Here is a 22,401-nt window from a genome sequence, read left to right as displayed (position 1 = left end):
TATTTCCCAGAAACTGCAGTCTTAGTTGACATGCTACCATAGAGATGTAGTAAGAAGCAATTCACAGTCTCTTAAAAGAGCACTGAAAGGTGTTGTAAGAACACTACCTGGATATGACTTATAGAAATGTAAATGTGAAAGAAATTATATACTTCAGATATTTATACAAAGATTTGAGTGTAGTTCAATATTACAATTTCAGTGCTTAACATTAAATCTGATTTTAGAATAATATTTAACAATTTCTATTAACAAAAAAAGGGAACTAAATTGTGGTATGACAAAGAAGACTCTTGATATACATCCAACATTTTACTAAGATGCCCCTAATGCATGAAAAAAAAAGATAGTAGTAGTTATTCTGATAAGGCTGTTTTATGTAAGGTACTACAGTAGTGTTTTTCTCTAGTGTCTTACACAGCATTGTGCCAAATGGTAAGGACTGCCCCATCAGTATAATTAGGGTAATCAAGCTTGATCTCAATCCAAAAGCTAAATCCAAAACTAAGATGTTTTCTTGCAGCTGAATCTGGAATTCACCCACATAACCTTTAGAGTTTTACAAAACTCATAAAAACTTAGTGTCTAGCACTAAGAATATCAATTAATGCTTTTTGGTCAGTATATTGTATTTGCCTGTGATCCAAAACCAGCCCACATGAACACAGGAAACATTTATGGACATTTTAGGCTATTTGATTCTTAAGTCAAATAAGTGCTTATTCATTAAGTGTTTATTTGTAAGTAAAAAAGTGTTTATTCATTGCAGACTGTATATCCAACCAAACATGTTCCAAGTGTCATTACACCTGTTTCCATAGCAGCACAGACACATTGTTCTTGCTATACCTTTGATTCACTTTCCTTACCTTTTCTATTACTGTTTCTATTATAGTAATGGACTCTGTACACTTCATATCATCTTTTCTCTGTGAGCAGAAGAACACACACTGGTGCTGATGGTTTGACCAACTACTTGAAAACAGAAAAGCCTGGGATATTTTAACACACAGCTTGGTCAGACACATTTATTAGGCTTCCAATATCAAATATTCTTCAAATATCAAATTAGGTAAGCTAGAATTTTAGTTATTAACACTAAACTGATTTTTATGTTTTAATGAACAATCAATAACTGTGGATAGTATTGCAGCCATGTTGAACAGGTTATTAAATTTGGGGTATATTGGGTTTTCAACAATAACCAGTAACAGTAATAGAATGCACATTCATGGAAAAACAAATAAGCACTTATTTACATATATTACCATAGTGAAATCACTACGTTACATAATCATTTCTTTGGCCAAAATAACATATCTCCTTATTTAACGAGACACAGACATCTATAATGTCCATCAGTATTTTGAAGTTAATATACCAACAGTTAATTGAACAAAGGTAATTAATATTATAGTGATCATAGCACAGCAATAACATATGATTCAGGAAATCTGAATCAGGTTGAAGTACATCTATACGTCCTAGATGTGAGGAACACTGATGCAATATTAATAACCTTTTAGGAAGTTTTAAGACATTCCTTATGAACATTCCTTAAATGCATTGACATTCCAGTTCTGATATTCCCAGTTGACATTTTTAGGGAAATCTGATGCCAGTAATCATTTTATGCATTCTTTATAACTGTAAGGAAAATATCTTTGTTATCCATTCATGCTAACCTTTCCATTCTTCACTGCATCCAATGAGCCGCTATTACAATATATACAAAAATAAATTTTACGAAATAAATGAAAATACACAATCATACACTCAGAAATATATTTTTTAGAAAATCATATTGACTATATTGTGTATTGATTATACACAAAGTGCAGCTACAAATAAAGATTTGTTTTATGTGGTTAAAATTGCAATGGTAAAAGTGGCTTAAGTGGCACCAGTTTTTAAAAAATATAGTACAATAAATAAATAAATAAATAAATAAATGAATGAGGACGAGGCTATGATAGAGACGGAGGGAAGTTGTAAAGGGGCATGTACTTTAAAGGTACATTCTGAGATTACAAAAAACAAGTGACCCTGCCACCCGTTTTGCTATCAAGTTGAAGGAAAGAGTTAAATGTATGCTATACCTTCTCATAGCAGATGTAAAAAGAAGTTGTGAGTAACCTGAAAAGACTGTCATTTCATGCTCTACTAGCACAAATTACAATATTCTTGTTTGTAAACAAGAGAATCAAAATCTCCCATATACTGGGTCCTTAAGGGGTAAGAATGTTGCTATAACCTTTAAAGTATCCTAACGAAAACTATCTTAAATGTTCTGTACACATATAACAAAAATGGCTTTTAAAATTGCAGTGTGTGGCTTTAAATGAAGGCCCAGTTGTAATGCCCTGAGGAGACTTTCTCTTTATGTGTCATTATTTAGTGCTTAAACAGACTTAACAGTAAAGACTTATCTGCATGGAATTGTACCTGTCTGGCACTAACTCACACAGTGCTTGTTATGGGGTGCTCTTGCAAAAGAGGGTGAAGTTTAAAATGGTGACCATTACCCAATTCACCCAATACTCCGTGCATGGCGGATCCTTTCCATTATTGTTCCCTTGGCTTTTATTGCTCCTTTTTAACATGGTCCCGACTCAAAATGTTCACTCAGAATGGAGAGGTTCTGCACTGGTCCTTATTACACACACTGGCAATGCTAATCGGCTATGATTGACAAGTCTGAACACATGCTGACTCTAAACTCCCTGTTAACGCCCAGTAAATAATTAATAAACAGATTAAATAATTATTAACATTTGGACATTTTGAATCTTCAGACACACTATAAGTTTCAGATTTGAAATGATTATTCCAATCATTCACTCAGCTACAGCACATATTAAGACACACAACTCTTAATATTGAGGTTACTATTGTTTTTTTGACAATGTACCACAACAGATGTATATGGTATGCATGTTCAATAGCAGCTAATATAATTTTTACAGCTCTATTCATTGTATTTTTCTACAAATCATTAATATGCCACCATAAAATTAAACATACATATATGACAAAGTACAGTGACATTATAGGCCATGTTTGCTAAATTAAAACAGACCAGTGAAACATGTATTAAAAATAACCTGATTTGGGCAAGAGAAGTATATCCCTTTACACACATGTACATATACATACATACATACACACACACACACACACACACTAAACCCACAAAAATGTACATTCACACCTCATGGCTAAGACAACTGATGATATATTGTTTCTGTCTATGCATGTGTTTGAGAGAGAGAGTCTGTTTGACAGTGGTATCAAACGGTTACAGAACTCACAGGTCTGATAAGTCCACTTCATTGGGAATCCTGTGAAACAAAATCACACACACACACACACACACACACACACACACACACACACACACACACATGAATATAAAACAGAAGAAAGGGAGGAAAAACACAGCATAATTGATTTTAAATAAAAGGACACAACCAAACTAAACTCAGACTCAACACCATTATAATAACGGTGATTTCTAATGCCAGGCTGGAAGTGGGGTGACAGAAGACAAGAGAGTGAAATGTTCATAAGGCAAACACAATGTATTGTAAGTCATGATGCATGGAGTGGTGTGTGTTTTCATGTGTGTGACGGGGATTCTTTGCATCCTTGCCTTTTTGTTCCTGGCTGAATTCTCTGTGTCCTTATGGCTGGAACTAAGTGATTTCCACACAGTAGTTTTAGACATTTCATCAGAGATGTTAATGTCAGATGGGTCAGTTCTGGGAGCATAGAAGGGAGCAGAGGAGTTAGGATTAGGCAAGCTCAGGGTGTTAATGGTGGTCTCTCTCTCTCTCTCTCTCTCTCTCTCTCTCTCTCTCTCTCTCTCTCTCTCTCTCTCTCTCTCTCTCTCTCTCTCTCTCTCTCTCTCTCTCTCTCTCTCTCTCTCTCTCTCTCTCTCTCTCTCTCTCTCTCTCTCTGTGTGTGTGTGTGTGTGTGTGTGTGTGTGTGTGTGTGTGTGTGTGTGTGTGTGTGTGAGAAAAAAAAAGGGAGACTATTACCTAAGGTCTGTTGTTGTAGATGGTGAATGCAGTAGTTTCCTACTCTCCATTGGGATTCCCTCCTCCGTGTTCTTGTCACCTCCTTTCTTGGGTACATCAACTAGCATCTCCTGTGACTCCTGCTACACAGACATACCCATATACTTTATCTTTCCATCCATCTATTGTATCAGAAAGGAACAGTAAAATCCACTTAACCCCTACTGGTTTGACGATAGCTGTGCATTAAAGTTCGCTAGGTGCCTGTGTGATTGACTGTAGTACCTCAGATGCCTTTTTTGATGCATCATCTAGCTTCTTCTTTTTGCTCTCAGGCATGAGGTCATCGAGGTAACTGAGTTCCCGTTTGGTAAAGCAGAAATCCAGCAGCTTACGGATGAACACTAATGCCAGCACCTGCAGATCCATAACGCACAGTCAGCACCCATGCGCTCACCATTGACTGCACAGTAAGCTTCAGGAAGAAAAGTACAAAATTGAACTAATAAATGGAACATTGTCTTCCATGATACTGAGAGTCGTACCATCATAGGGAAGATTATGGCAGCGGGTGAAGTCTTGATGAGCCACAACAGTGCGAGGCAGGTGAGCTGGGTGAGAGTGAACAGGTGGACCTTCCTCAGCGGAACATGACGCAGGTATATAAAATCAGGCTGGTGCTTTGCTGGCATGCCAAACAGCTTCAGACGGTCAAAGAACTGTGTGAGAGAAAAGTTACGAGAGAGAAACCTACTTGTTCGGTACCTGTTAGACATACAGTATCTGTTAGTGTTTCAGTGTGGGAAGTGTACTGTGTGTGCAGTGTGCAAGGGAACATCTCTACCTGAATGCCTTTCAGAGAGGAGGCACCCATATAGAGGAAAACGCCATACAACACTGGCATAGGGATGAACTGGGGAAACAGAGGAGGCATGATAACCTTTAAAATAAAATTCACAGAGCACACAAAGGTTTCTTGTAAAAACACGCCAAGATGCATGCGTGCGTGTGTGTGTTTACGCGCACCTGTAAAGCACCAGTCATGAACACTGAGCAGCCCATGAGCAGAAAAATGACCAGACCAGTCAGCCTCTGTTCTCTGATTCCCAGGAAGCGAGGCTGCTCCCCGGGGGCAGAGCTCTCCGATTCCAGCTTCAGGCTGTTCACGTGTGAGATTGACAACACGGTCGCTGCGACAAACCATGGCAACCCCATCACAGAACACACAGCCAGCATCACCCCCACCATCAGTAGGTCTAAGTGGTACCCACAGCCCTTCTACAGAGAAGGAACATACACAAACAAACACTTGGATTACATATGGGCTCACAAAACAGACACACATAGGCCTCATAAACGCTATGTAGGATAAAATGAAATGCCAATGAGTCATCTTTAATTTACAAACATACCAAACACCAAAGAAATAAATCACATACACACCAACTTTGAACTAAGACAAACAAGGTCAGTTTTAACACACTCATGTTGACTCTCTTACCAGCAATTTGTGCTCTTTGCGGTTGATGATGACGGCAGTGATCTGCTGGTCCATGAAGATGAGGATAGTGCAGAGCAGAGCCGGGACAGGAGCTGCCAGCACCGTCCACCATGGGTTGCGACCGATCGGGTTCATCAGCCAGCCACGGTCGTCCCGTGTAGGCTACCACAAATAACAAGGAACACATGATTATTTACATATTTGGAGAGTGTATTTATTTGTAGAAATGTTAATACTGTTTCAGGGGGACTGCTACCTTAAATTTGTTGGGCACTTGTAGTTTCTGTGATGGAATTCCGATGGCATAGTCAATCAGAACCATGAGAACGATGGTGAGGAAGACAGCGAAGTCACTGATCATAGAACGCACCTTCTCACACACACACACACACACACACACACACACACACACACACCAACACACCAACAACTCTGAAATGCGCAAAATATTTAGAGTGCACTTATCCATGTCAATCTGTGAATTTTCTGTGTGCACGTCTGGATCCCAGGTGTATTTGCATATTTACCCGAGTTGGAAAATATCTGCTGGTCTTCAACTGCTTCAGAAAACCTGACAGGAAGAAGGTGGCAAAGAAGAGGATTGCCGACCAGAACAGAACATCAGGGGTGTAGGGGCCGTGGAGTCCACAAGCCGTCCCGACAAACTGTCCGTGGAGATCTAAACACTCCTACACACACACACACACACACACACACACACACACACACACACACACACACACACACACACACACACACACACACACACACACACACACACACACCAGCTGAGTGTGTTGGCAGCAGAGGTGCTGAGGCAGCGCTATAAAGAGGATTAGCTCTGAATGTGCTGAGCCTGAAACAGTGAGACGATGCTACACTATGCGGTAGGACTCAGGGCCTTCCTCTTGCTTCTGTCTGAACACAAAAGCCACTCAAGGTCTAATGTTCCATGTAATGACAGTTGGAACTCGCCACTAATCATCATCATCCTGTGGTTAAGGAAGCATTCCATGGTTGCAATATGGTTGGCCAGGCTGTAGATGCTTTCAAGTGCATGTTTTCTGCTGCTTTGCTTCTCTGGTTGCACAGAGGACTTTTACTCTGTGTGCAGTGTGATGGAGTGAGGCTCTCTTGCCTTTACAGTGAGGTTGCTCCAGGGCACTGCTGAAACTGTGATGTTCCTCTGATCCCACAGCTCCAGAGTCTTATTACTGGGGTTGTCAGGCTTTGCACACTTACAGCTGAGGACATACACCCGAGAACAGTATAAGTGACTGTCATATGTGTTTGTGGGTGTGTTCAATAACCTAATATCTGTATTTGTCATTTTAAGTACACTTTATATAGATGTCTTTGTTAGGAATATACATGTGAGCGTGTGTTGTGTGTTTGAGTGTGTGTAGGTGCTCACTAGGTGAGTGTGAGTTTATCTAGGTCGTTGTGTTTGTTGATGGGGTAGAGTTCTCCCAGATGCACGAGTTTCTCCAGTGCCTCGTAGATGAAGATGAGGCAGATGAGGGAAGCGAAGGCCTCCTCCGTGAAGCGGGTGATGTAACAAACCAGAGAGCTGGCATCCGTGGCAACCAGGATCAAACACAGGAAGGCTGTCCATAGGCCGATACAGGTGCGGAGAGAGAGGTAGGACAGGTCATAGTCTCTGCAGAGAGAGCAAGAGAGACAGAGACATGCCACACCATAGACGATTTCTATTATAAGGATCTGTCAGTTTCTGAAAACACACCTGCTGTTGGCTAGATATTTTTGTGTGGTAAACAACTCACTACCCACACGGACACTGACACCTCTGTGCTGAGCTTGATACACTCATACTATTGCAACACCCACTAGCATGCTGCTACCATGTCAAGTGTCACTGCTGTGCTCAGACAGGTCTGTAACCTAAAGAATATCCATTTAACAGTGATCCTGTGGTTAGAAGCTAACAAGTAATGAACAGGTAGGGTAAAATGATAAAATGTTCTTAACAACAGAAGATGGCTACATTCTGCGGTAGTACACCCATAACGTTCATCTATAAGTCACTGTCAGATTAGATTGGTTTAGATTGTTACTGACTTGCAAAACTTGAACAGGATTTTCTCAAACACCAGAACAGGTCCTGTGCTGCCCAGAATGGTGAGAGGCTGCCCGGCAAATAGAGAGTATGCCATACCAGTCATGGAAGCTCCTAACAAGGACTCAATAGCACTCTTACAGGGAAAGAAGGAGCAAAAGACACAGAGAAGCATCCTCCGTCAGTTCGGCTGAGCTCTCGTTAGGTAGGAGCCATTATGGTTTAATCAGTGTATGGAAGAAGTGTGTGTGTGTGTGTGTGTGTGTGTGTGTGTGTGTGTGTGTATGCGTAGGGGGGTCCTTACAATGTGTCCCTGTGTGGCCTCACCCAGAAGTCCTCCAAATGTGATTACAGGAGACATGCAGGCACAGTAGAGGAAGAGGAATGATGCCACGCACTGCAAACTTAGACCGTCCTTGAAATCACTCACGTAAAATGGAGCTTTGCGCTTCACGTCCAGAATCAAGCCCCCAAACAGCCTATATTCACACAGAGACTGAGTGAGTAAATGCCATGTATGGTGAGGGTGAAGTTTCAGTTTTTTTACAATCGTTCTCACAATTGTCTCAATATCATATCCACTTTTTCAAAACATAAAACATTTACCATTTCAATACACTAAACTGTCTGTTGAACTAAACTGTATATTTTTGCATGTCTTTGATACAGATGGCATTTAATTACCACTTCTTCCAAAATTCATGAATCCCTCTCTGCCAGTGTTGTCCATGATCAAAGGTCTGTACTACTACAGCACATTTTGCATCCATTTACATACTCTGCTCAAAGCTATTTTCAGTTCAAAGCCGAACAAAATTCTGATCACTGTGGATGAAAATATGTTGCATTTTGACAGACAAATTAAAATAGACACTTGAAATAAGTAAGACAGATAATTCTGATTTTAGCAGAATGTTTATTCAGTATATTTTTGTTGTTTGCAGCCTTGTTACCATCGATACAAAAGTGGTCATACATGCACTGAGATGTAGGGAAAATATAGATGTTGTCACTGAAGATATTTTTCCACTATTACTGCAGTACATGTACTGCTGGAACAACTGACTCTCAGTTTGGCTGATCTGATGAGTTTTTTGCTTATGCCCTGTTAGCATACCACACCATTCAGGGTGATGTTGATGAAAATCTATGGCCAAATTCAGTGGACAGGATGGATGGACCAGGCCAACAGTAGACATCTGATACTGATAGGAAGACAAATATGTGTTAATTATTGTAGCTATATAGTGAAAATATTGATTTGGTATTACAGTACTTTGTTATTGATAGTATGTATATTTCTTTTGCACTGGCAATATACTGTATTTTGCAAACAAATTGCAAATACAGCAAACCCACTGAAGAATAGTGGGTCAGTCATGGTATCTATTGTGAAAGGTAAGCCAACAGATCAAACATTTCTTTAGCTGGCTTGAAATATTTGTGAATGCAGAAATAGAGAAAAGGGAAACACATAGTATATGTATTTGCAGTGTTACACGTTGTCTGTATTTTTAAGCTCATTGTACATTGAGAGACAAAGTAGTCTTGTGGGAGAAAGCATGTCATAGTTATGACAGCATGAGTCACTTTTGAATGAAATATGAAGTGTTTTGGTGGTTGATGTGCATTTTGCTCCAAATGTTAACTGAGTTCCATGTTTTAAAAGCATACTGTGTGAAGGAGTTTTGAAGAAGTGGACATGATATTGTGACAAGTCTAAAAACAATTGTAAAAAAAACTGTAAATTAAGGTAATTAATGATATCAGTACCCATCCATACATCCACGTGTATGACGGTACATGAATGTAATCATAAACACCTCCCAGTTCGTTGTAGCTCTGGTCCATGATGTTCCCCATGTGTCTCCTCCTCCACTGGTACTACTGTCCCGTTGGGCACTCCTGGCATCTTCCTTTTCTCCTGAACCATTCACAGGCATGAGCTAATTACCATCGACAATAAATAAATAAATGAATAGATAAATAGATAAATGTTATATATATATGTGTGTGTGTGTGTGTGTGTGTGTGTGTGTGTGTGTGTGTGTGTGTGTGTGTGTGTGTGTGTGTGTGAGAGAGAGAGATTCTGAACAGAACTCAATAAGGAAGCAAAATGTGTTATGAAATGCACCTTGCATGGAAATAAGCATTTATCGGTGGTTATGGAACTATAGCTGTGCATGAGAAACTACAGGTGGATGACCTTTCTAAGAGAAATACAGAAAACTAGGTTAAACTAGACCAATGCTTACAAAGTTTACAGGTACCTTCTCTTTAACCTCAAAAAGAAGATGAAAGTAAAATACTGCTTTAGATGCTTATGTCAGATATGTGTGTGTGTGTGTGTGTGTGTGTGTGTATACACACACGTGTTCGCACCTGTGATGGGACAGTCTTGGGTGGCTCAATGCGGATAGACGGGTCCCATTCCCCTGGAGGCAAAACAGTCACCTGGTCCAAAAACTCATCGATGCCAGCCAGCAGATCATTCCTGTCCTTTGCCTTATATGCTACGTCATGAAAAATCTAACAAAGGGAAAGAATGGAAAAGAAATAATAAATATGAATTAAATATTACAGATACAGATGCTGCTCCTGTACCACTAGCCTGTACGCATGAAGTATTTGTGTATCTACGGTACTAACACTCTAGCTTCTCATTTCTGTATTACCACTGTATCTAATCAGTACTGTACCACTGTACTTCATCATTACTGTAACACTGTAACTCCTCAATACTGTACTACCACTGTACTTCATCATTACTGTAACACTAACTCCTCAATACTGTACTACCACTGTACTTCATTACTGTACTACCACTGTACTTCATTACTGTAACACTAACTCCTCAATACTGTACTACCACTGTACATCATTACTGTAATACTGTAACTCTAATACTGTACTACCACTGTACTTCATCAGTACAGAACTCCCACTGCATTTTATCAGTACTGTACCACTGTACCTCATCCGTCATAATGGTTGCCATGGATCGGCCAATCTCATGATATTGCTGAGCTTTACCATCCGGTCCAAGCAGAATGAACATGAACCTACAGAGCAAACAGTTAGATCAGGCATAGTTTCGGTATTCTATGTGACTATGGACCCATGCACACACATGCTGTATTACCTGGTGGGTATGGGTACTTCAGTGAGTCCTGTCAGCAGGACAGCAGGAGAAAGGCGGACAAACGCCACAATGGGTTTCTCAAGAAAGTCGAGCTCTCCCACCAGCACGTTGGAGGCCTCAGCACCAGTAGGGATCTTCTTCATGAAGTGAGTGTCCACCTGAGGAGACGCAGAGCCTGTGATCTTTGCTAATGCCATGTGGCCTGCCTCTGGGCATCAAAGGGCAGAGCTGCAGGACTCTAATTGGATTATCTCTGCCTCTGTCCTTCCGAGAGCTGCCTCCAAGGAGCATGTCTGGCTCCCATCAACCCACCACCTCCTGTGCCTCCAGTCCATACAAACAGCCTACAAACAAGCTGCACTGCCTGGACTAATCACCAGGGGGTGTTGTGTGGGAGAATGTTCATGAATGACAGGTTTGCATGATTTTATTTGTGTGTATGTGTGACCTCAGTCAATAGCATCGCTGCGTGCAGTGGGCAAACTAGAAATGCAATTCACTCAGTTTACTCTAATGTGGTGGCTCCCTCTCACAATCTCCTTTACTCTGCTTGCCTCTTTTACTCACTTTACTTTCTTCGCTCATCACATTCTCTGTCTCTCCTAAATTTATTTGCGTTTACACCCCTGCTGTTTCAGTTGCCTAGGAGGCAATTTATGACATTGCTTAGTGTGAAAGAGTGACTATTTGTGAGGGCTCGTGTTTCTTTGTCTTTGCATGTCTGTTTCATTTTACCTGGGAGAGGAGTTAAATCTGTGATTATACCAAACTGCCACCATAGTAGCCTGTAGCAACTGGGACTTATGGACAATTGGAAACCAAACACTTCTTTAACAGTGAGTGACCTACACCATCTGCAGAGTTTACACATTGCCCAGCAGTGTTCTTATCTCACATATACACAGCCTCTCTTTCTCTCTCTCTCTCTCTCTCTGCTCTGGTACCTTACTGAGGTCCACTTGACTATTCTCCGGCCCTGCCCCGTTTTTCACCTCAATGTTTGGAGGAGGAGGCTGAGGAGAAGTAGCTGGCCCTGACAGGCAAGAAAAAAAGACAGCCATAAAGAAGAGAAAACGTGATAGTCCATTTGAAGGCCACATATCACATGTATATTGCTTTTCCCACATGCAGCTTTGTGAGAGGAGGTGTAGTATGCATATTGTCTCACCACTCTTTTCTAGGCAGTGTGGTTCACTTTGCTTTCTGCCTGAGTCAGTGAGGGATTTGACCATGGGCAGCAGGTTGGACCGCTTCTTATCACTCTGATGGTGATGCCTCTTCAATAGTGCCTCTCGAACCTTCACCCTCACGCTCTCGTCCAGCTCATGAGCTGCTTCCTGATGGTCCAGCACCATGTCTGGACAGACACGTACACACACAGACACCCAACTGCATAGTTGTGATAGGGAACTACAGAGAATATTAGTCATTTTAATCTGAAGGCTACAAAATGAACAGTGATTCTAGAAACCACTTTCAAGTTGGCTGGAAAATTCCATAATACTATTATTGTAATACATTTCATATTACTTCACACTGTTCACCAACTACTGACTACTAATTAACTATCCCTAAATAGTGAATGTTACATTTCTCAAGAACACAAGAAAATGGGCTTGAGCCTTTTTACAAGTAATCGGTTATATGTCTTTTAGCTGTATAGCTGTAACTTCTAGCAGATTATTTTTCTTCTCCATATTCTTTTCCTCCTCTGTTTTGTCAGTCCTGCAGTCCCTCAGGAGCTGAGGCAGCAGGTCTCTCCTCCTCCTCCTCTCAATTCCTGCAAATCTCGGGCTTTCCGGCCCTCCTTCTTTTGAGACATAATCCATCTCCTCCCTTGTCCCCCCATTTTCTGCTCCTGAGCTGAACTCTGCTTGGTGAGCATAAACAGGCTCCGGTTATTCTTATTATCTCCCATTTTTAGCTTTTCCTATTTTACCCAACTCATCCTCATTTTTTTTCCCTAAAGATGATATAACAGTTATGCCACCTGTTCATCAGAGTGTGTCTCGTGTGTGTCAATCAAATGTGTAGGGGACTATGTTCACATAAGCATGGTGTGTGAAGCGTGGTTCTGACATTTCTGATGTACTATGAGGCCCACACACTCCTGTCTATCAGTCCCTGTGCCTTGACCATAATGAAACTATCAGTATAGATGTCCTTACAACTGTTTGCCCTCCACTTCCTAAAACAGCAAGCAGCCACTCTGTACTTGTGCATGTGGGTTTGCACAACCTAAGGCTACTCTATTTATGGTATGAGTCCTTTGACCTGTGACCCTGGTACTCATGGACCAACCTGCAATCTCCTCAATGCAGGTGGCCCTCATGTCGAGCAGGACGGTTCCACTGATGAGGCAGCTGCGGAGCTCGAACAGGCTGTGCAGAGACAGTGTGGCCACGTAGGGCTTACTCCACCTCTCTCCTCCGTCTTCCACATCCTCCTCGAACTTCAACCACCTGGTTGCACAGAGTAGGTGATACTTTATTCTACAGACACTGGTCAAAGGCAAAGACAGTTTTTCAAAGACTTTGACCAGAAAACATTAATTATGCAGCATTTGGGAAGTGTTATTCAGTTCCCAGTGCACTGAGAAAAGAATCCCTTCAAAATGCCAGACTGACAGTGATATGTGGGCCCACAATAAGCTTGTGAAAATATTCTCACTATGTTACTGAGTGGCTCTCTTTTGACCCTGTACACATACCTGGCAGTTTCCTTCCACTCTGCATCTTTGCCGTCTTTAACACAAATCTCATCAAGCTCCGTGAAGAGGTCATGGGCCATGTGCTCTTCATCCTCCTCAGTGCCCAAAATGAACTGCACTCTTTGGGATGGAGTGTCTGTGAGGTAGAGAAAGAGAAGAGAGAGACAGCGAGCGAGCGAAAGAGAGGGAAGAGGGAGAGAAGGGACAATGGAGATAAACAAAGAACTTAGAATTATTTTTATATAATGTAAATATATTAAGAATGAATTAGATTATTTTCCATATAAGGTTAATTTCCTGTTACATAGTTACAGATTCAGTGTACAGTCTCCTGTTATCCCAGATCTATTAGTAAGTATGAAAAACAAAAAAGTGTAAAGTACTTTACCAAGTACACGTGCACTAATGGAACACTTGCCAAGTACTTTCTTTGCCACTTTTTTTGTTACAGAGTGGATGCTTCCAGTGAGCTCTCCACTGCACCGTGTGTGTGTGTGTGTGTGTGTGTGTGTGTGTGTGTGAGTGCGCCTGCTCACCATGTGAGGCAGTAGTAATGCTCTCTGTGGCCTCCTCCTCTGCCGCATGGCTTGTTCTCCCCCTCTCTCTTTTGCGATGTTTGGAGCTGTGAGCTCTGTGATGGCGGTGAGACTGTCTGCCCAGCGGCATCCTCACCCCAACAAACAGAGTCCTGTGACCTGAGAGCAGAGAACAGACATTCAGGATTCACACATTATTATCCAGTCACTCATTGTGCCAAGGGGCAAACAATATCATGAAATTTCAGTGCTAGAAGCTTGATTTTGATGCCTTGAGCATCATCCCACTTTCGTGTGTGTGTGTTTGAGTGTTTGTTTACACTCACCCTCCAACTCTTCTTTCTCATAGTGAATGTTCAGGACTGAGCTTGTGCCACCTTGATCCACAACTGCCTCCTCATCTGGCCTCTAGGCATGCCACATACACATACACACACCCATACACACACATGCATACATAAGCATGCACACAAACACACACACACACACACCCCATACGTATACACTCATGCGCACACACACACACACACACATTATAGTATAACATACATCAACTACAAAAGCCTTTTATTGACTGTTCTAGTAAAATATGATTCCTTGATTTACTCACTCTGCCACATACTGCAGTTTTCACCAGAACACAAACCTAATCATTAATCTTCATGCTCTCAAAAAAAGCTTGACAACAAATATGCATGGAGAGTTTTCTCTCGAGTCCCTGCGTGGAGCAGTAGGCAATGAGGTTGTATGCAGCGAGGGATCTTATCTCCATAGTTACCTTCCCAGTCACATGGGATCAGAATTCTCTGGTATGGGCTTGCTGAATTTAAGACCTATGCAGGTGCATGTGGGTTTGTTTGTTTAAGTGCTTCAGTTGGTGAAGGGAGTTATGAGTTATTAATGGGTAATGGGGGAAGGGACACTGACAGAGTAAATCTACCCCACACTCTCCCATTTCTTTCCTACTGAGGGTACACATTTCAAAGTATAAAATGTAACTAGAGAATGGAGGAACTCTTAAGTACAATAACAGGGAAAATATGTTTAACACAATGCCAACATAACCTACATGTAACAGTCATATTTCTCTGCAAAATGGCACTCACAAACTATCCAAGCAGAAGAGTATATAGTTTTATAGTTTATAGTGTTTGCAGAGAAGAGTTAGTAGAAAGCAAGAGCGTTGACCTTTACCTTCTGTACTGGATACCAGCAAAAAAGATGCCTTTTTTTTTTTTTTACAACTAAGGTGAGACTTGCATCTTTAAACCTCTGTAGTGTAGGCATTGCATATTTATTTTAAAGGATCACTGAGTAATCAAGTTCATGGAATGTAGGCTTCTGAGTATGGGGCAGTGGCAGGACTTTGGGCTATCAGTAGGAAGGTTTTGGGTTTGAATCCAGATCCTGTCACACAGCCACAGTTGGGCCCTTGAGCCATGTCCTTAATTATCTTGGCTCCAGGGGTGCTGACCCCAGCTCAGAAGCTGGGATGTGCAGAAACAGTGTTTCATTTTACTGTACACGTGGATACACGACAAATAAAGGTATTCTATCTGGCCGAGATCTTCTTCTATTTTATTGGTAACCGAACAACTTTACCTTATGTTTCATCAAATAGTTATATGAGTATTATATGCAGTAAAATGCACACCAAGGTAAAACTGAAAGCTTTTGATTAATCTTTTTTTACTTGTTAAGTCACAAGGCTCTATATTCCAGCTTTTTCAATTACTTTGCACTTGTTATAGATGGATTGTTTATGAAGATATGCAAAGTATTGCGGCCACATACTCTATGCACAAAATGTAGCTTTGTAGTTTCCTGTTAATTTCCACCAAAGAACAACCAGCTTTATGCTCCACATCCTAACTCAGAGAAAATCTTCAAAATAACATTTGAACAATCATCGGTAAAGGATTAACAGGTGTCTTTACTCAGTCATTGGCATTGACTGCAGTTGTCTAGGGTACCGCAAGGAATACAGTGACAAGTAATAAGCAGAGTTAACACTGCAATGTGAACACCATTCTAATAAGTTATGAAAATACAAGCAATGTTATATTAACTATATTAAACTAAATGTCCTAGCTAGCTTTGTACTATCATTGCTTTCTTCCACTTTGCTTTGTATAATTTTGGTTCTGCCCAAAAGACCAAGATGGTTCCAACCATTTGCCACAGGTCATGGTGGATTATTTCAAAGGAAAAATGGCAAAATTCTTTAAAGCAACTGGATCAGCCTTACTTGTTTAAGATTTTTTGCAGGAGCGCTTATTACTAATAGTGATGACTTGTGAAAATTACTTCTGAAAAAGTATTTCCAACTTCAGCTGCAGGATCATGTTGGTCTACATTAATCATAGAATCTGCTTGTTTGTGCCAGGCATGAAAATGCTAACAGCACCATGTCCTAATGTTGGGTCTGTTGGGTCACACCTGTCCAGTTGGGTATGTTTTACTAGAATTCTGATGGTAATGATAATTGTCTGTAAATATCTGCCTGGAAACGGAGGAATTTACAACATGTGCTCTGGTTGTTACAGATCTGTTTCTCTCTCTCTCACACACACACACACACACACACACACACACACACACACATATATTTGAAACTTGCTTGTTCTCCTTGTTCATATGTGATAGACATGTGCTAAATGAAACTTGTTATTGACTCCTGACATTTCCTCTTTCCTTCATCTGTCTGTCTTGACCTGTAATGATCTGCTGTGTTGCTCTCAATTTGTACTCTGCTTCTCCTTTTCATATGAATGCACATTAATTAATAAAAGCAAGGAGCACTGGAGCTGGCCAGACTGCTCCTGTGTCACCAAATTACTGTGTGTGTGTGTGTGTGTGTGTGTGTGTGTGTCTGGGCTTGTTTCTAGAATATTTTCCATCGAGCTTGCACATTATTAGCCTCTTATGTTCCTTAATTTGGACTTTTATGGTTTTTGTTTTAACTTCAGGCGTTTTAAGTTTACATATTTATTTTTATTCTATAGTTTTATATTATGCATATAACATGCTTTGTTAAGAATAGAAATGAGAAACACTCAAACAAAAGAGAAGAGAGTATAGTACGTGTGTGTGTGTGCAGACATCTGCATCACTGTCAGTCAGTCCATGAAACTGTTTTCTTCTTGCTTCCTCCTCCTCTCATGTCATCATAATATCCAAGGGCCATGTTCTCAAAGCCTCTCTCTCTGTCCCTCTTTCTTGGTAACACATTGCTTGAGTTTTGCTGGTTCTGACAACTGGCTCTGTCACTTTCAGACATGCAGCCTGTCTGAAGTGACTGCAGTGTTACACACACACACACACACACACACACACACACAGACACACACTTGATGTAAGCTTGACTTTATTGATTACTACACATCTTTTACTAACTCACTGAAACTCCATATAAAAGGTGGAGCCCTAAACATGGAGCTCTACCGAGCTCTGCATGCTTGAGTGCCATCTACGACCAGGGTTGTTTGAGAGTCAACTAACAATAATGCTGTCTAAAATTAGCATCTACAAGGCAACATAAACCGAATCGGGCTGAGAGCACTCTCCTCTGAGAATCTGAGCTGCTTAACAATGCAATATACTAAGCTTGTCAAAAAGATGCAGTTATTGGCCTCACACACATTAGAGGAAGGCATGTGTGATGCTTCACTCTCCCAGATGATTACGCTATAAGGAATAGACCTCCAGCAAAGGGAACTGGCTACAACTACGAAAGACAGAAAGATGCTGTTGTAATTACAGCAGATCTCAGAGACACAGAGTCATGCAGTCATACTTCCTGCTCTAGGCAGAGTGACTCATTCACAATTTAATGACATAAATTCATCCCGATAGTCTCTCTCTCCCTGCATTTTCACCTGCCTCTTTTAGTTAGCCTTCTTTTATAAGACACAAACACATAAAGCAGCAAAAAAGGTAAAGGTACTGAGTCTTCAGTACTACAGGGACTACCGTAGTACATTCTTGCTTACTGTCAGTGTCTCTATACATAGCGAATTTAGTTATTGTTTTCATGATGCATCAAAGCTCATTTAAACAGAAACTGACCAATGTACATGTAAGAAAGCTGTTAACACACAATCCTTATGGCCATGGTGCAAGTATAACAGGAAGTGCATTCCCATTCACTGGAGTGCTGAAACAATAAAATACTGTGTAAATGTCAGGGTTATACTTTTTTTTGTTATACTTGTACTTTCATAGGCTCTCCTATGTCATTTACCCATCTTTAACCTCAGCTTCCTAAAACTATTTTAATATATTGCATGGTATAATTGCAACATGTCAATATGTAGCTAAAATATCATAGTATGAAATTTTGTCTATGATGGAGCCTCATAGGCTACTTCCACAGTGCAAACTTGTACACTGTACAGCTGTTCATATGTATTCTAACTCCTCTACCACTCCTGAACAACTGCCTATATTACCTCTTGTAGGTGGTCTGTTTCAATTGTGGCATTTTGAAAGTGGCATTTTGAAAAGTGGCATTTTGTCATTAAATAAGGCTAACTTCTCTTAGCAAGTAAAGACAGGACACATTTTATATATGTTCCTTTACTGTGAGAATGGCAGTGAATGGCTGACACTGGAGCAAACTCACTATTAGCAGTACTAATACTGTTACAAATTCACTTTAACTTATTGGCTTGCAGCTTGTGTGTGTGTGTGTGTGTGTGTCATGGGCATTTCTTAATATTCATCTCTAACTGAGTGCCTCATCACGTAATGGCCTTCACAATTTTCTTTAAAGCTGTGATGATGGTATGATGTTCATATCCATTAGTCCAACAGTAATTCTAAATACCCAAATCTTAGTTTACTGACTGTGCTTGCCCGCCAATGCAATAAGGGAGCGATTGGGCATCATCACTATGGCAACGCTGAAGCTGTCCTACTAAGCTTTGACACACTGGTTTTGTTAGTTGACCATTTCTAAAGAGTGCTAATTCACAACACAGTTTGCTTTCTTACATCTGCTAGTAAAGTGAACAGAATAAAAGCAAATGGTGCAAAGAGAGAGAAAAACATAAGTGTAAATTCAGAACATACTGAGGCAATCATACTGAAAGGCATGCAAACTGAACTAAACTAAACATACTCAGACAAACAGACAAGATTAAGAGGACATCACACAGACATTTTCAAATTGCCTTTAAACTGAAGAGAGACAGAATTTCTAATGCATGGAAAGTCCGTGGCAGGTAGTGAACTTCGCTAGTGAACTTCGCCTGTGCTCTGTTTTCTGAGCTGAATGCACACAACAGTGCCATCACACAATGATAAGTGGAAAAGCCAATGATTACAATTTCTCTGAAATAATAATGAGAAAACTGACACGTGTCTTCTCATTCCTACTATGGGAAGCCCATTTTACTTACTTTTGAGGTGTGTGTGTGTCTGTGTGTTTCTGTGCATCTGTGTTTGAGTGTGTACATCCATGTGTGCATATGAGGGGAAAAGAAGAGAGAGATACAGAGAGAAATGTCTTGTTTTCATTACTTACTAGATTCAGAATAAACAATAAATTGTGATGATTTTGCATAAATGCCCGAATCATTCTGTCAGCTCTTCATGGACAACATTTACAATATGTTTCTACAGATGACCAGATGTAATTTTGCTTTTCAGCTGCATTGTATTTGATTGGCTGCGGGACAGTCTCATAGACCTTATAGGTCAGTGAAATTAATCCTGTTGCAAACTGCATTCAAAATGCGTGACTATCACCACTGTCAAGTCGGTCAGTAATCACTTTCCTGCGCTTTTTAAGCATTGTTAGTGTGTTACTATTACCACAGTGGAGAGAACAGCAATAAATTAGAGGATGGCGTCAAGGTCATTTGAGGGCAACAGAGTAAATTAACTATAGACCTACACTTAACACACGTACCTGTATTTAATAGTCTAAATCACATGTAATGAGTAACATTTTTATATCTTAAAGCCTATGCACTGATATCTTAAAGCCTATGCACTGACCGTTGCTTGGAAACGATTTCCCTGTTTTTGAAGACGGTTTTTCTTAAATCGCCCAAATGTTATATTAAAACACACACTGTAAACAAAAATCCCATCATTTTAATATACTGTATAGACCGAGCGATGTCTCCATCTGGGCAGCAACACAAACACGCGAAAGAGATGTGGAAAATGAGCGAATGATTTGCCCTCTTTTGAAATGTGATCGCACTGCGAATACTACACGTGCCAACCCAGCACGCCGTGATCCTCTCACCATAATAAAAACACAGCATTGCGTACCACATTAGTAACGCAGGCCAAGCCGGTCCCTGGATGCTGGAAACGAGAGAATTATTACATGCCATGTTCTTCACTTTTAAAATTACACAAAAGGTACTAGTTGATAGCTTTTTCTGGCCACAAAGCAGACTGCGGATTGGCTGTGGCGCGCTATATGGTATTTCAGTGGAGAGAACATACAGTACCATTGATCCGATCCGTTCACGCTAAAGGGGCACCCGGATGTGTTCCTCTTCCTCAACAATTAAAAATGACAGACTTGCGTGTATTTTCGATTAAAATACTGAACAACAATCATATGTTAGCTGAAGGTTTATTTTAAACCAATATGGAATTAAAGGTTGCCACTTTGCCGCGTAGGGTGTTGTCTATAGCTGTTCCTTTTGTATAAAAGCATCATCAGCAAATGATGCACTGGGCACAACCCAGCCGATATTTTTCGCGTACCTGATAGCAAAGAACGCTGTCCTTGTCGCCGTTTTCTGCAGGCATTTTACTGCACCCAGTGGTATTCAGCCCTACAGCAGACTAAAGGTGCGCCGTCGGGGGCAAGGCGGCTTTGGGAGACAAGATGTAGTAAGGTGTCAATTCCTCATGTGAAACACCTGTTTGTTAGAGATAGCCATGGTGAGAGCAATGGCACTAAACCTAACGCCGAGACGTGTCTCCACTTCAGAACGGAGCATGAGCTCGCACTCCTCACCCTTCAGCGTAGCGCTGCAAATAGTTAGCGACTGTGCAGCGTCACAAGCTGCCCAGCCAATCAAATAGCCCCAAAGAGACCATTACTAAGAGCCTATCCCGTGTGGTTGAAGCACCAGAAGAAGCTTTACAGAAATCACTGGAGGTCTGTATGCTGCAAAAGACAGAATCTAAATATTAGTATAATAATATGAGGCTCCGCAGACCGTGGACATTAAGATGGTCCAAAAAACACCTTAATATGCGAATAATGAATGAAAATATTAACGCAAATTTAAAGTGTCTTAAAAGTGTCACAGGTTGCATACCTAGTACTGAAGCCGCAGGTGCAGTTAGTTTTCACAAAATTCTCTATTGTCGTGGAGGTGTTGTGGCTCTTTATTCAGGTGATTTTTCAGCAACCTGATACTTGTAGGCAACTGGTTATGTTCCGCTGCTCTGTGCCAAACCTAGTAGGATTCGTTGGTGCCACCCTGTGGAGGCTGTGAACCTGACCACTTACCTGTTCTTGGATTTTTTTAACCTGACAGAGCTCATAGTGCATATAACGCAAGGTGAAACATAACAGTTATTATGTGGCCATTAATAGAATCATAGAGTAATAGCGCATATAGCAAAAGTTAGTTAAAAAATGAATCAATCAATAAATCCACTATTATACAATACATTTTGCTGTGCCACAGGTGATCACGTGCTGTCAAGGCAAACAGCATCTTTACATTAATTCAATGTGGTTACTCACCTGGAATCTTCTTTGATTTGTCATTTCCATTGGCAATGCATTTTAATACTAATGGACACTGCATTAATGGCACTGCATTAATATCTGTTTGTATTGTGAGTTGTTGCTATAGCAGCAATGAAGGTAGGAAACCCAAAGAAAAAGAAGTGTAGTCTGAACTTTAAAACCCAATGGAATGAAAGTTATGATTTAAATATTTACTTTTTCTAATATAAACTGGTTCCTCCTCCTAGAAATTCAGAAGCACTTTGTTTGTAGTTATTGAATGACCTCTGAAACATCCTGTTTCTGTAGAAACCTTGTGTACTCTGTATATATAAATGTAGAGATATTCAAAATAGTAATGCACTGTCCATTAGTATTAAAATGCCTTGTCACTGGAAATGACAAATTCTTAATTTTGATGGTCTGAAGGCATTCCAATAAAACTCAACAAGCCTTCTCTTGGTTTTTCGAATATTAAGCTGATTACATCTCTTGCAAGTAAAGCATTAGATAACTCCAACAGTAATGTTTGAGGAAGAATGGATGATAACAATAGTAATGATTAATTATTAGTAATTATTAGTAATTATTGGCTGTGTTATTAAATATACATGTAGCACATCTACAATAGTTCTTTAGATCTTTGGAGGTCTCTGCACCATTCTGGACGATATTCAAATGTTCAACTTTAATATTAGCCAC

At 40.5% G+C, this 22,401-nt stretch overlaps 1 protein-coding gene and 1 long non-coding RNA gene across 3 annotated transcripts; one reads left to right on the top strand and one right to left on the bottom strand.

The window, feature by feature from the left end:
- Positions 1 to 733: 733 nt before the first annotated feature.
- On the bottom strand, positions 734 to 20,973 carry slc4a8 (solute carrier family 4 member 8). Of its 2 annotated transcripts, none has more exons than XM_027007891.2 (25): positions 20,718 to 20,973; positions 14,312 to 14,393; positions 13,986 to 14,144; positions 13,450 to 13,585; positions 13,041 to 13,201; positions 11,908 to 12,096; positions 11,684 to 11,772; positions 10,740 to 10,897; positions 10,572 to 10,659; positions 9,980 to 10,126; positions 9,421 to 9,521; positions 7,902 to 8,076; positions 7,600 to 7,733; positions 6,935 to 7,180; positions 6,659 to 6,764; positions 6,048 to 6,209; positions 5,777 to 5,890; positions 5,521 to 5,682; positions 5,046 to 5,297; positions 4,864 to 4,932; positions 4,565 to 4,738; positions 4,305 to 4,436; positions 4,041 to 4,162; positions 3,653 to 3,761; positions 734 to 3,341 (listed from the first exon to the last, which is right to left on the bottom strand). In XM_027007891.2, the coding sequence occupies exons 1-25, from the start codon at positions 20,760 to 20,762 to the stop codon at positions 3,330 to 3,332; spliced, it is 3,324 nt and encodes a 1,107-aa protein (XP_026863692.2). In that variant the 5' UTR covers positions 20,763 to 20,973; the 3' UTR covers positions 734 to 3,329. The 2 variants fall into 2 exon arrangements, with proteins under 2 accessions (XP_026863692.2, XP_026863693.2); XM_027007892.2 differs by having other exon boundaries at positions 4,041 to 4,159.
- Positions 8,039 to 9,413, top strand: LOC113576027. The gene is made up of 3 exons (XR_003410457.2): positions 8,039 to 8,097; positions 8,267 to 8,335; positions 8,542 to 9,413. It is a non-coding gene; the product is annotated as an uncharacterized LOC113576027 (long non-coding RNA).
- Positions 20,974 to 22,401: the final 1,428 nt, after the last annotated feature.

The sequence above is a fragment of the Electrophorus electricus genome, chromosome 3 (assembly GCF_013358815.1).
Source record: "Electrophorus electricus isolate fEleEle1 chromosome 3, fEleEle1.pri, whole genome shotgun sequence".
NCBI lineage: Eukaryota > Metazoa > Chordata > Actinopteri > Gymnotiformes > Gymnotidae > Electrophorus > Electrophorus electricus.
This window is presented reverse-complemented; position numbering and strand designations above follow the sequence as displayed.

What these genes read in the sequence shown, in the direction of transcription:
- slc4a8 (XM_027007891.2), bottom strand. Translation starts at nt 20,762, where the DNA reads ATGCCTGCAGAAAACGGCGACAAGGACAGCGTTCTTTGCTATCAG. An exon ending in AGGCCACACAGGGACACATT is followed by an intron (nt 7,734 to 7,901) that starts GTAAGGACCCCC and finishes TTTCCCTGTAAG; the next exon opens with AGTGCTATTGAGTCCTTGTT. An exon ending in GCAAAGAGCACAAATTGCTG is followed by an intron (nt 5,298 to 5,520) that starts GTAAGAGAGTCA and finishes CCTTCTCTGTAG; the next exon opens with AAGGGCTGTGGGTACCACTT.